The sequence below is a fragment of the Aotus nancymaae genome, unplaced genomic scaffold (genome assembly GCF_030222135.1).
Source record: "Aotus nancymaae isolate 86718 unplaced genomic scaffold, 86718_ANA_hifiasm-v0.15.2.pri h1tg000003l, whole genome shotgun sequence".
In the NCBI taxonomy this organism is placed as follows: Eukaryota; Metazoa; Chordata; class Mammalia; order Primates; family Aotidae; genus Aotus; species Aotus nancymaae.
Window position 1 is genome coordinate 75439731 of NW_026988414.1, and position 15009 is coordinate 75454739.

Genomic DNA, 15009 nt, shown 5'->3' on the forward strand with positions numbered 1-15009 from the left:
TTATAGTATGAATTAAAATCTAGTGCTTTTTTTCTTGACGGGCTATTTTATTTGTGGTACTTCTGTGAAGGCAGAGAATGAGACAGGGGTTTAGCTCATATTACCAAAGCATCCCCTTGATTTGGCATTCTTCCTTGAAGGATAGGTTCAGAATTGATTTACCTCAGGGTGAAATACGAGCCTCTTGTATTCTGTGAATTAAAATGGTCCTTGTGCCTCCCTCAGTACTCCTGATTTTCAGTCAAATGTCAGCATTCTTGGTAAGAATAGTGCTAGATTCATATGCATCTGTTGCTATGGCTGAATATTTAGTTACATGGTATGCAGACATTAGCCAAAAGCTGAAGTGGCTACTTACCTATCACACAGCGAAGTTCATTGCCAATAATCTTCCATGCGATAAGGTCAGTGGATGTGACTCTAGCCCATATTTGATTAGAAGGTAAAAGAAGTATGCTGCTATTATTCGATTTTTTTATTTTTAATATTGTTTTTCCTTTTGTTAAATTGAGACATACTGTCAGCGCATAGTAATAATAGTTGACTATTGATTGAATGTCTACTTTAGTGTGTGACGTTAGGATTATTATAGTAATCATTTCTAACCTCCCAAAGCTCTGAAAGGAAATATATATTATCCTGACTTTTAAGATTAAAAAAAAAAACTGAGAATCAGAGAAGTTAAATAACCTCCCAAGGGTTTATACACGTGATATGTGCTGGAGCCAGAATTCAAGCATAGGTACTTCTAATTTTAGAGTTTCTATTTCTATTCTTTGACTATCAAAGTAAACTTCATGTAAATAGCTGAGGCTTAAACTGAAGTTCACCAGTGCCTTTTGAGTGGCATTTGCTGTTGTATCCTTTGAAAAATTTTTAACTTTTACATAAATTTTTAGATGAAATTGTATTCTAGGCAATTCTTTTGTGAATAGAACTCTCTTATTTAAATTGAGGCCAGGCATGGTGGGCTCACACCTGTAATCCCTGTGCTTTGGGAGGCTGAGGCCAGTGGGTCACTTGAGCCCAGGAGTTCAAGACCAGTGTGGGCAACATAGCGAGACCCTGTCTTTCCAAAAAGAAAAAGATTAAAAATTCAATTAAATGGACTAATATGGTATGAAGGCAAAAGCAAAAGAGTTGAAGATTAAAGGCTTAGGTTACAAGTTACATAATACTTTTTACCAACTGTGTGATCTTGTGAAGTTCACCCAATTTTCTTGAGCCTTAAATTTTGCATTTTTTTTTTATTTTTAATTTTTGTGGGTACATAGTAGGTGTATATGTTTATGGGTGCATGAGATATTTGATACAGGTGTATAATGCATAATAATCACATCAGGGTAAATGAGATATCCATCACCTGAAGCATTTATCCTTTCTTTGTGTCACAGATAATCCAGTTATACTCTTTTAGTTATTTAAAAATGTACAATAAGTTGTTGTTGACCGTAGTCACTCTGTTATGGTATCAAATATTAGATCTTATTCATTCTAACTAACTGTATTTTTATACTTATTAATGACTCCCACTTCCCCACTACCCTTCCCAGCCTCTGGTAACCATCGATCTACTCTCTATCTCCCTGAATTCGTTTTAATTTTTAGCTCCCAAGTGTAAGTGAAAACATGCAAAGTTTGTCTTACTTCACCTGGTTTATTTCACTTAACATAATGACCTCCCATTCCGTCTGTGTTGTGGTAGATGACAAGATCTCATTCCTTTTTATTGCTGAATATACTCCATTCTGTACATATACCACGTTTTCTTTATCTGTTCATCTCTTGATGGACACTTAGGTTACTTCCAAATCTTGGCTATTATGAATAATGCTGCAGTAAACATGGGAGGAGATCAGATACCTCTTTGACATACTGATTTCTTTTCTTTTGGGTATATACCCACCAGTGGGATTGCTGGATCATATGGTAGCTCTGTTTTTAGTTTTTTGAGGAACCTCCAAACTGTCCTTCGTAGTGGTTTTACTAATTTATAATACATTCCCATCAACAGTGCATGAGGGTTCCCTTTTCTGCACATCCTCACCAACATTTGTTATTGCCTTTTGAATAAAAACCATTTTAACTGGGGTCAGATGATGTCTCATTGTAGTTTTGATTTGTATTTTTCTGATGTCAGTGATGTTGAACACCTTTTCATATACTTGTGTGCTATTTGTATGTCTTCTCTTGAGAAATTTATATTCAGATCTTTTGCCCACTTTTAAATGGGATTATTAGATTTTTTTTTCCTAAGGAGTTCTTTGAGCTCGTGTATATTCTAGTTGTTAAACCGTTGTCAGATGAATAGTTTGTAAATATTTTCTCCCATTCTGTGGGTTGTTTCTTCACTTTGTTGATTCTTTTCTTTGCTATGCAGAAGTCTTTTACTTGATGTGATCTTATTTGTCTATTTTTTGCTTTGGTTGCCCATGCTTATGGGATTACACTCAAAAAAAATTTTTTTTTTTTAAGATGGGAGTCTTGCTCTGTTACCCAGGCTGGAGTGCAGTGGCACGATCTTGGCTTACCACAATCTCTGCCTTTCAGCTTCAAGCGATTTTCCTGCCCACTGCAGTGTTTTCTTGTAGTAGTTTCATAGTTTAAGGTCTTAGATTTAAGTCTTTAATTCACTTTGATTTGATTTTTGTATATGACAAGAGATAGGGGACTAGTTTCATTCTTTTGAATATGGATATCCAATTTTCTCAGCACCATTTATTGAAGAGACTGTCTTGAGACTGTATTTTCCTCAATGTATGTTCTTGATAGCATTATCAAAAATGAGTTCACTGTAGATGTAAGGATTTGTTTCTAGATTCTCTATTCTGTTCCATTGGACTATGCGTCTGTCTTTATGTCAGTACCATGCTGTTTTGATTACTATAGCTTTGTAGTATACTTTGAAGTCAGATAGTGTGATTCCTTCTCTTTCGTTCTTTTTGCTCAGGATAGCTTTGGCTATTTTGGGCCTTTTGTACTTCCATAAAAAAATTTAGGGTTGCTTTTTTGATTTATGTAAAATAGAAAAATAGCTATTTCATTGGTATTTTGATAGTGATTGCATTGAAACTGTAGATTACTTTGGATAACATAGACATTTTAACAATACTCATTTTTTCATTTCATGAGCATAGAATATCTTTCCATTTATTTGTGTCCTCTTCAGTTTCTTAATCAGTGAATCAGTGTTTTATAGTTTTCATTGTAGAGATCATTTATTTGGCTAATATCTAGGTATTTTATTTTATTTGAAGCTATTGTAAAAACGATTACTTTCTTGACTTCTTTTTCAGATTGTTTGCTATTGACCTGTAGAAATGCTAGTGATTTTCATATGTTGATTTTGTATCCTAAAAATTTACTGAATTTGTTTATTAGTTCTAATAGTTTTTTGGTGGAGTCTTTAGATTTTTCCAAACATAAGATCATATCATCTGCAAAGAAGGATAATTTGACTTTTTATTTTTCAGTTTAGATGCCCTTCATTTCTTTCTCTTGTCCAGTTGCTCTAGGTAGGACTTCCAGTACTATGTTAAATAACAGTGGTGAAAGTGGCATCCTTGTTTTGTTTCAGTTCTTAGAGGAGAGGCTTTCAGTGTTTCTCTGTTCAGTATACTAGCTCTGGTTGTGTCATAAATGTATTTTATTGTGTTGAGGTATGTTCCTTCTATACGCAGTTTTTGAGGGTTTTTATCATGAATGAATGTTGAATTTTATCAAATGCTTTTTCAGGCTGGGCGTGGTGGCTCAAAGCTGTAATCCTGGCACTTTGGGAGGCTGAGGCAGGCAGACTGCCTGAGCTCAGGAGTTTGAGACCAGCCTGGGCAACATGGTGAAAACTCATCTCTACTGAAATACAAAAAATTAGCTGGGCATGATGATGTGCACCTGTAGTTTGAGCTGGAAGCTGAGGCACAAAAATGGTTTGAACCCGGGAGGCAGAGGTTGCAGTGAGCCGAGATTGCACCATGGCACTCCAGCCTGGGTGACAGAGTGAGATTCTGTCTCCAAACAAACAAAAACAAAAATAATTGCTTTTTCAGTGTCCATTGAAATGATCATATCATTTTTGACCTTCACTCTGTTGATATGATGTATCACATTGTTTGCTTTAGGTATGTCAAATCATCCTTGCATCCCTGGGATAAATCTCATTTGGTCATGATGAATGATTTTTTTAATGTGTTGTTGAATTCCATTTGCTTGTATTTTGTTGAAGATTTTTATATCAGTGTTCATCAGGGATATTGACCTATAGTTTTCTTTTTGTGTGTGTCTTTGTCTGGTTTTGGAATCAAGATAATACTGACCTCCTAGAATGACTTTGAAAATATTTACTCCTCCTCCACTTTTCAGAATAGTTTGAGCAGGATTGACATTACTTGTTTAAATATCTGGTTAAACTCAGCAGTGAAGCCATCAGGTCTTGGACTTTTTTTTGCTGGGAGACTATTTATTATGGCTTCAGTCTCATTAGTTGTTATTGGTCTTTTCAGATTTTGGATTTCTTTGTAGTTCAGTCTTGGTAGGTTGTGTATGTGTAGGAATTTACTTATTTCTGCTAGGCTTTCCAATTAATTTGCATATAGTTGCTCCTGGTAGCCTCTAATGATCCTTTGAATTTCTGTGGTATTGGTTGTAATGTCTCCTTTTTCATCTCTGATTTTATTTATTTGGGTATTTTTCTTCTTAGTCTGACTAAAGGATTTGTTGATTTTGCTTATCTTTTCAAAAAACCAACTTTTCACTGATCTTTTGTATTATTTTCTTTCAATTTCATTCATTTCTGTTCTGATCATTATTATTTCTTTTCTTCTACTAATTTGGAGTTTGGATTGCTCTTGCCTTTCTAGTTCTTTAAGGTGTAGCTATAGGTTTTTTATTTGAAGTTTTTCTACTTTTATGATATAAATGCTTATAGATATAAACTTTTCTCTTAGTACTGCTTTCACTGTATCCTATAGGTCTTGATATGTTATATTTCCATTATAATATTTTTCGAGAATTTTTTTACGTGTGGAGATGGGGGTCTTGTTTTCCTGTCCAGGCTAGCATCGAATTCCTGGATTCAAGGGATCCTTCCATCTCAGCCTCCCAAAGCACTAGGATTACAGGCATGAGCCACCACACACAGCTGTTTTAAGAAAATTATTAATTTTTTTCTCAACATCTTCGTTAACCCACTGGTTATTCAGGACCATGTGGTTTAATTTCCATGTGTTCGTATAGTTTCCAAAATTCCTCTTATTATTGATTTCTAGTTTTATTCTTGTTTTGTCAGAGAAGACTATTGATATAATTTTATATTTTTTGATTATTTTAAGACTTATTTTTTGGTCTAACACATTGTTTGTCCATGAGAATGATCCACGTGCTAAGGAGAGGAATGTGTATTCTTCAGCCATTAGATGAAATGTTCTGTAAATACATATTAGGTCCATTTAGTCTATGGTGTAGATTAAATCCAGTGTTTCTTTGTTGATATTCTGTCTGGATGATCTGTCCAGTGCTAAAAATGGGATGCTAAAGTCTCTAGCTGTTACTGTATTGGGGTCTGTCTCTCTCTTTAGTTCTAGTAATATTTGCTTTACATATCCCGGTGCTCCAGTATTGGGTGCATATGTCTTTATAATTGTTACATTGTCTTACTGAATTGACCATTTTACTATTGTATAATGACATTATTTGTCTCTTTTTATAGTTTTGTCTTGAAATGTATTTTGTCTGATGTGAGTATAGCTACTTGTACTCTTGTTTGGTTTCCATTTTCATGTAATATCTTTTTCCATTCCTTTATTTTCAGTCTGTTTGTGTGTCTTTATAGGAGAAGCATGTTTCTTGTAGACAACAAATAGTTGGATCTTCTTTTTTCAATCCATTCAGCCATTACATGTCTTTTGATTGGAGAGCTTATTCCATTTACATCCAGTTATTAATAAATAAGGACTTACTCATGTCATTTTGTTATTTGTTTTCTGGTTATTTTGAGGTCTTTTTTTTCACTTCTTTTCTTCCTGTCTTTCTCATAGTGTTTTAATTTCTTGCTTTTTATTTTTTATGTGTCTATTATGTGGCTTTTGGTTGGAGGTTACCACAAGGCTTGAAATTAATATTTTATAACCCATTATTTTAAACTAATAACAACTTAACACTAATTGCATAAACAAACTAAATAACAAACAAGCAAAACGAAAACTGATAAAAACTCTGCACTTTAACTTTATCCCTCTGCTTTATTACTTTTTGTTGTTTCTATTCATATCTTGTACTATGTCTTAAAACGTTGTTGTAGTTACTATTTTTGATTGGTTCATCCTTTAGTCTTTGTACTCACAATATAAAGTTTGCATACCACAATTACAGTGCTATAATAGTATTTTTCTGTGTGCTTACTATTACCAGTGAGTTTTGTACCTTCAGATGATTTTATATTGCTCATTAACATCCTTTTCTTTGACATTGAAGAATTCTTTAACATTTCATATAGGAAAGGTCCTGTGTTGATGAAATCCCTCAGCGTCTGTTTTTCTGGGGAAGTCTTCTTTCCACTTCATGTTTGACGGATATTTTTGCTGGATATAGTATTCTCAAATAAAAGGTTTTTTCCTCCAGCACATTAAATAAATAATAAAATGCCACTCTCTCCTGGCCTTTAATGTTTCCACTGAAAAGTCTGTTGCCACAGACATATTGTGGCTCTGTTTTATGTTATTTTTTTCTTCTTGCTTTAAGAATCCTATTTTATTTTATTTGAGATAGAGCCTCACTTTGTCTCCCAAGCTGGCATGCAGTGGCATAATCCTGGCTCACTGCAACGTCTGCCTCCCAGATTCAAGAAATTCTCATGCCTCAGCTCCCCGAGTAGCTGGGATTACAGGTGTGCACCACCATGCTCAGCTAATTTTTGTAGTTTTAGTAGAGACGAGGTTTTGCCATGTTGGCCAGGCTGGTCTCAAACTCCTGGCCTTAGGTGATCCACCCATCTCGACTTTCCAATGCACTGGAATTACAGGCATGAGTCACTGTGCCTGGCCTCTATAGAATGCTTTTTTAAAACCTTGACCTTTGTGAGTTTGAGTATTAAATGCCTTGGGATAGTCTTATTTGGGTTAATTCTGCTTGGTGTTCTATAATTGTTTTGTACTTGATTATTACTATCTTTTTCTAGGTTTCTCGAGTACTATTATTATCCCTTTGAGTAAAGTTTCTGTCTGGTCTTTCTCTCTGCCTTCTCTTTGTCTCCACTGTTTTCAAATAGCCTGTCTTCAAACTCACTAATCCTTTCATCTGCTTGATCATTTCTGCTGGTAAGAGACTCTGATACATTCTTCAGTAGGTCAACCGCATTTTTCAACTCCAGAAATTCTGCTTGATTATTTTTAATTGTTTTCATCTCTTTGTTAAATTTATCTGATTGAATTCTGAATTCCTTCTCTGTGTTGTCTTGAATTCTCTGCCTGAAAGGTCACATATCTGTGTTTCTCCAAGATTGGTCCCTGGTGCCTTATTTAGCTCATTAGATGATGATGTGTTGGGTGTTTGTAGGTGTCTGGGCATTAAAGAGTTAGGTATTTATTGTAGCCTTCACAGTGTGGGCTTGTTTGTACCTGTCCTTCTCAGGAATGCTTTCCAGGTATCCAAAGAGACTTGGATGTTGAAGCCTAAAGTATTGGTTACTGTAGCTATATCTGCATTGGGGGTAACCCCAAGCCCAGTAACACTGTGGCTCCTGTAGACTCATAGAGGTGCTGCCTTGGTGGTCTTGGCTAAGATCCAGAAGAATCTTCTGGACAACCAGCAGAGATTCTTGTTCTCTTATTTTCTCCCAGACAAACGGAGTGTCTCTCTCTGTGCTGAGCTGCTTACAGCTGGATGAGGTTGGACACAAGCACCCCTGTAGCCACCACCATTGGCCTGTGCTAGGTCGGACCTGAAGTGCAGAGTACTGTGTCTTGCCCAGGGCCCGCGGTAACCACTGCCTGGCTACCACCTTTGTTTGTTCAAGTCCCCCTAGTGCTCCACAGTCAGCAGGTGGCAGAGCCAGCCAGGCTTAAGTCTTTCCATTCAGTGCAGCAAGTTCTGCCTGGCCCAAGCAGGTCCAGATATGCCATCCAAGGAGCCAGGGCCTACAGTCAGAAACCTTAGGAATCAGCCTGGTGCCCTGTTCTACTGTGGTTGAGCTGACACCCAAACCACAAGACAAAGTCCCTCCCACTCTTGCCTCCCCTTTCTATAGTCAGAGAAGTCTCTTCGTGTGGCCACCACCACCCCAGGCCCATGGTGAGTACTGCCTGGCTACTACCAGTGTTCACTCAAGGCCCAAGGGCTCTTCGTTCAGCTTGTGGCGAATGCTGCCTGGCCTGGGCCTCTCCATTCAGGACAGTGGCTCCCCTATGACCCAGGGCAGGTGTAGAAATACCATCCAAAAGCCAAGGCCTGGAATCAAGAACCCACTGGGTACTCTACCCGACTGGGCAAGTAAGCTGTAAAATGAAGTTCCCCTGCTCTTGCTTTCCTTTTTCTCAAGCAGAAGGAATCTCTCCCCATAGCCACCACAGCAGGGAATGTGCTATATCCCATCTGAAGCCGGCACGTCTCAGTCTCACCCAAGGCCCTTGGTGAGTGCTTCCTGGGTACCACTGCTAACTGTTCAGGGCCCAAGGACTATTTCATCAGCAGATGACAAATCCTTCCAGGACTGGGTCTTTCCCTTTCAGGTAGTCCATTCCCTTTTTGCCCAGGATATGTCTAAAAATGTCATCCAGGAGCTAGGGCCTGGAATGGGAGCCTCAGGATTCTGCCCAGTTATTCTGTCCTACTATGGCTTAGCTGGTTTCCAAGTTGGAAGACTAAGTCTTCTTCTTAAAAAACATTTTTTTGAGACAGGGTCTTGCTCTTTCACCCAGGCTAGAGTGCAGTGGCATGATCATAGCTCACTGCAGCCTTGACCTTTAAGACTCAATCCATTCTGCCTCCTCAGCCTCCCAAGTAGGTGGGAGTACAAGTGTGTGGCACCATACACCATACCCAGCTAATTTTTGTATTTTGGGGGCTTTCACCATGTTGCCCAGGCTAGTCTCAGTCTCCTGGGCTCAAGAAATCCTCCTGCCTCAGCATCCCAAAGCACTGGGATTATATGTCTGAGCCACTGTGCCTGGCACAGAGTCTTCTTTACTCTTCCCTGTCCTCAAGCATAGGGAAGCAGTCTGTACCAGAGTTGTGAGCTGCCTGGGGTTGAGGGGAGGGGTGGTGCAAACACTCCCTTGGCTGCCCTGGCTGGTCTAGTAGGTCCCGTTCTTTCACAAGTCCACTGGCTCCGAGCCCAGCACAACACCAGGACTTGCCCAGGAATTGCAGTTCTTGTGGCTTAAACCACCTTTCGAGTTTATTTCGGTCCCCAGAACACTTTAACCTGAAGTAACAAGGCTTGCTGGAACTCAGGTTCCAACTGCTGGGATGGGCAATTCCCCTCTCTCTAAGGCTGGTCTAAATGCTCTCTCTGTGGGTGCCAGCTGAATTCTGTCCTCTTCCTTTCCCCTGTGACCAGCTAGAGCTGATTTCCAATGCAAAGTCCCAGTGTCACTGTCACTGTTCTCCCTCTCTCCCAAGTGCATAGATTCTCTCTCTGTACCACAGGGTGGTTGCTGGGGGATGGCGGAGGCGTGGCATCAGCATTGCAAGACTGTCTTTCCTGCCCTCTTCAGTGCCTCTTTCAGTGATATTAAGTTAAAACCAGGTACTGTGGTGATTCACGTGACTTTCGGTTCTTATTAAAGTACTTTTTATGTGACTAGTTGTTCAATTTGGTGTTCCTGCAGGAAGGACAATCTGTGAAGGCTATTTGGTCACCTTGCTCTGCCTCAGTTTTTGCATTTTTTCAAGTAGGGATAATACTAATGGACAGTGTTGTTAAGAGGATTGAATAAGATCATGTACATGAAAGTATTTTGTAATCTATTAAGTTATTTATATATTTTTTGGAGATGGGGGTCTCACTCTCTTGCCTGGGCTAGAGTGCAGTGGTGTAATAATAGCCCACTGCAGTTTGGAACTCCATGGCTTAGACAGTCCTCCCACCTCAGCCTCCTGAGCAGCTAGGACTGCAGGTGCACGCCACCATTGCCAGGTAAGTTTTTTAATTTTTTTTTTATATTTTGTAGAGACTGGGTCTCACTTCATTAACCAGGCTGATCTAAGATTCCTGGCTTCAAGTGAGCCTCCTGCCTTGAACTCCTAAAGTGTTGGGATTACAAGCATGAGCCACCATCCCTGGTCTAGATATTGTTAAAATTAATGGAAAGAAGCAATTTTCTCTGTAGGACGTTAATTCATTAACTATCTAATGAGTGTATTTCTGTATAAGTAGCATGTTACATGATAAGGATAGTGAACAGATAGACAGCCACCTCTCTCATGAAGTTAATACTCTGCTTCTGCACTGTTCAGTACAATAGCTTCTAGCCACCATGTTGGACAGTGCAAATACAGAACATTTCTGTCACTTCAGGAAATTCCCTTGTAAAGCTTTGCATGGGAGAAGCACACATTAAACAGTTCAATAAGTATTTTTAATTCTCTTGTGATGAGTGCTTTAAAGAAATAGTCAAATCAGAGCAAGTATTGTTTGTGCTAAGAGCTGAGGGATAAATAGTAATGTTCTAGGTAATGTGAGAGTGAAGGAAGCATTTCAGAAGGAAAAGATGAAGAACATTTGCAGAAAGCCCTGAAACAGGAAGAAGAGAGAGCTGGTTTTTTCTAGAGATCTAGATCTCTAGATCTAGAAAGAACTCATGCATACATCCTGTGTGGTGAGATCAGTCCTGCCTGGAAGGAATGACTGTAATAAAAGGAGCAAAGAAGAGCTTGTTGGGTGAAATGCAGAGAAGTTTGTAGATTTTATGGCTGAAAGTGAAAATTTTCTTGTTCCAATAACTTCTGTTTTCTCTGTGAAATATAGGATCATCTTATGAAAGCAAGAGAGAGAAAGGAAAGGGTGGAGTTTTGAAGAGAGTAGGGAATGTATGAAGCAAATCTTTGTGGACAGTGGGAGAATGAGCACCCTAGAGAGATTTAGTAAGATCTTGAATCGTAGTCCTACCAGTTTTTTGCATGGTCTTACTTTTCCCCCTGCCCAGGTTCAGAAATGGAAAAGTCTGGCAGTTGTTTTCATCAAACCAGCTAAAGAAATTAATGCATGCAAGACACTGAGAGTGGTGCCTGGCCCACAGTAAGAGCTAAACAAACATTATTAACCACTGCTGGGGTTTGTCTAAGCAGAGTAAATAACAGAACAACAGAGGAAATGGAGGACATTTGCAAGAAAATGATTATAATGATGTACTTTGGAATCTACCACAGATAAAAATTTAAATAAGGCACTGGGGATGATCTATAGGGGGAAAGTGGGGAGATCCGCTGAGCATCTGTTAGTGGACTCTCCAGCAGGTAAGTGGAAAGCAGAGGAGAGTTGCCCCAAGAGTGAGGTGCATGAAACCACGTAGGGGCCACAAAGAAGGATTGCACACGGTGATCTGAATAAAGACTCTTACAGGCCGGGTATAATGTGGTATTTCTTGGTGAAAAGCAAATAAGTGTTCTGTTTTCTAAGTAAATGACATGAGCAGTAGCAGATAATCCCCAAACCGCCTGTAAACAAACATTTAGAAGTTCAACATTCTGAGAGTTTATAAAGCTAATAATATCCAAACCTATTTGAAGATTTAAATCAAAATGTAAAAACCTGCTCAGGTTGGTATACTGATTTCCTCTGCTGTCATCCTCTCACCTTCTCTCCATTCCTAATTCTGTTCCAGTTTAGGAATTATACAGAAACTAATGGCATCAATTGCTCCAGCTAATCCTGTAGATTGATAATACTGCCCTCTAGGTCCGTTTTGTGCCATGAAGAGAGGATTGGTGGTCATGAATATAAAATAACACCAGCTTTATTAGTTGTCTAGTCTTTTCTTCCCTCAGGTACTCTGTGAAGCATTTTCAAATACAATACTGAAAGTAACTTGTGTTTCAAAATGTTTTGGAAAATGAAGTATTATAGTCTAATTCATTAATGTCATTCTTTCCTTTCATTTGGTATTAAAGGCTTCAGCGATTAGCCAAAGATCTTCTAAAACAACTACAAATACAAGACAGTGGCTCATGGGCAAACAATAAAGTGTCTGCTTTGGATCGGACCCTAGGAGAGATCACTAGAATACTGGAAAAAGAGGTGTGTAACTAATCTCTGGCTTTTGAACCTCAATCTGTGTAATCCTTTCTCACTATGATAGTACGTAGAACTATAAGGCGGACTCGGTGTAGGCCTTTCCTCTGTGTTTTCTAAAGCGGGTCAATAATAGATGATTATTTTTTATTTTTGTTCTTTTCAGTTGTTTAATTGAATCTGTTTTCAGGTTTTTTTAATTGAGGTCCTCTTTAGGTCATGGTTTCCTCAGTCATGTTTTCCCCACACAAACACACTGAAATTATTTTGTCAGGAATCACAATAATAAAGATGTATGACTTTATGACAGAAAATGGAATACTTTGAATTATAAAACCTCGTAAATCACAACCAGATTTCTACAAAAACACCAATATCCTGATTCCAATAGATTTGGCAGTTTTCTTTAATGACTTAGAACTATTAAATATCTCAGTTATAGTTTAAACATCCTCAGTGATTTTTAAAGTATTTATTATTCACTGTAGAAAAATGTTAAATGTACAAAGAAGAAAGAAAACTCCCTGTAATATCAACTGATAACACTTTATCGTATTTTCTTCTGAACCTTTTATTGGAATTTTTTTACATTATTTTATCTGGCTAATTTTATTATAAATACTTTATCATGTCTTTACAAATCTTTAATGGAATGAACATACCACATTTTACATATTGTATAACATTTAGGTGGTTTCTAATTTTCTATTTAAAGTAATGGCCACTTTCATTTATTAGCTATAGTTCCCCGCCCCTGTTTTCTGGGTTTAAAGGTTATTATGTAAGATTTGGTATATACAAAAGAAATAGTAATAAAAAATAATGCTAATACAGTGAACAGCTGTGAACTTACCACGCAGTTTAGGAGTAAGATTGTTACCACTACATTTATGGTTCCCAGTATGATCCTTTCTCGCCCCATCCATGATTCCTCTAAAGGAAATACTGTATAGAATTAAAGGTATATTATTGTTTTATAGAAATAGCTTTATTGGTTTATCACTTACATATATCGTCAAATAATGTTACTTGGTTTTGACCTTCATAAAATACCATTACCATAGACCTCTACAATTAATTTTTTCAGTCATAATTATGGTTCTAAGTTTTGTTTAGCCTTATAAATATAGCTGTTTTTCATTGCTTTTCTCTGCTGTAGAGTGAGTCCTTCATTGTGTTAATACTACAATTTATAAACTATTCTCCTGACAATGAACATTTCAGAATGTGTGTGTTTGTGTGTGAGTGTGTGAGTGTGAAAGAGAGTGAGAACACGCAAGCATGGGCAAACAGTGCTGCGCAAACATTCTTGTATCAGAGTAAATAAACAAGAATTTCTGTAAAGCTGAGAGTCTCAGGCTTTTGCTTCCATCAGAATTGTCTAGAGGACTTGTTAAAACACAGATTGCTGGGCCTCGCCCCCTGGATTTCTGACTAAGTAGGTTTAGGGTGGGTCCGAAAAATTTGTATTTCTAACGATTCCTAAGTCGTATTGATGTTGCTAGTCCAAGGACCATATTTGAGAATTACTACTCTAGTATAGGGCATATGCCTCAATGGTGGAATTGTGCGGTTATCAGGCATAGGAATGACCAACTTTACAAGATAGTGCTCAACTACATTGGAGGAATCGAAAGCAGCATATTCAGTGTGGCATTGTGGCAGAGCTGTAAAGTCAGTTCTTGTGTGTAACACATCCCTTTCAGGGTGTCAGAGGTTCAGAAACTGGTAGTTGTCACACATTTGCTGAATGAAGTATTTAAAGATTTCATGTGCCTTGATTATTTTTGTAAAGACAGAGTACTTTGAATTAAAAGGCAATTGCTTGAAGACACTGCTACATGTATCTTATCTCATGAATATTATTTTAGATTAAAGTAATAGAACTTTTGAGGAAAAGGCAAAATGATCTGTATAAGAAAAGTATTCAGTATGAAAATGTAACTAAAGTTATTTAATTCACAAAGGGGCAATTTACTGAAATACCACTGATTTCTTATAATTTGGGGAATAAAAATGTTGTCTGGCTCCCAGTCTAAATGGTCTGTGTCAGGAACCTTGCTGTAAAGCTGTCCTCAGAGTATACACTGCAGGACCACCTAAGAGTTTAGACTTACCTACAATAAGATCCTTTTGCTACTTTTATAACTAAAATCCTTTTTTCCTAGCCAAGACACACTTACTTTATGAAGATTCAGTAGAGTAATACTGACATTTTAGTGTAATTCAGCAGGTCATATTTATGATTTCAGTCTAGGAATTGTAAATAACCATTCCTTTTGTTTGGAAAACTGCCTGGAGTAACAAACTCATTAGAGCCAAAGCCAAGTACCCAGTGAAGGATATTTGAAGACAGTGTAGAAGAGACAAGGTAGGACTGGAAGAACTTGGGCAAATGGTGAGAGATGAATCTGGAGGTCTTTATTTGCTTATTTTAGACCTCAAAACACAGATGCTTTCTACTAATACTTGATACAATGTTTCTTTAGATAATTTTTCTCAAGTTTTGAGAACTATTTTAGACCTAACGGCTTAGACTTGTGATGTATAGAAACACTCTTGTCATGGAAGGGGTCAGGAAACCGAGGAGACCTGGGTTTTGCAGCATTTATTGCACATTTTAGGTCCCTTCTGGTTTTTTGGGTTTTCTGACTTCATTCAGAAATTAAATCTGTAAGCTTTTTTAATGTGTTATGCTTTTAAAAAAATCTAAAGCTACTTCTGTTTATTAACATACTTCGGTCTAGGGTACTGGTACCACCACTCCCAAGAAAAACATCTGAAAA

The 15009-nt window shown here is 37.7% G+C and overlaps 1 protein-coding gene across 8 annotated transcripts in view; it reads left to right on the top strand.

Annotated features, from left to right (window-relative positions):
- The window catches only part of SCAPER (S-phase cyclin A associated protein in the ER), a 522830-nt gene that overhangs the window by 257790 nt on the left and 250031 nt on the right, over positions 1 to 15009 (top strand). For all 8 annotated transcript variants that reach the window (XM_012457694.2, XM_064382920.1, XM_064382918.1 and 5 more), the window contains one exon: positions 12103 to 12229. In XM_012457694.2, the coding sequence (XP_012313117.2) occupies positions 12103 to 12229 (127 nt within the window). The remainder of the gene's footprint in view (positions 1 to 12102; positions 12230 to 15009) is intronic.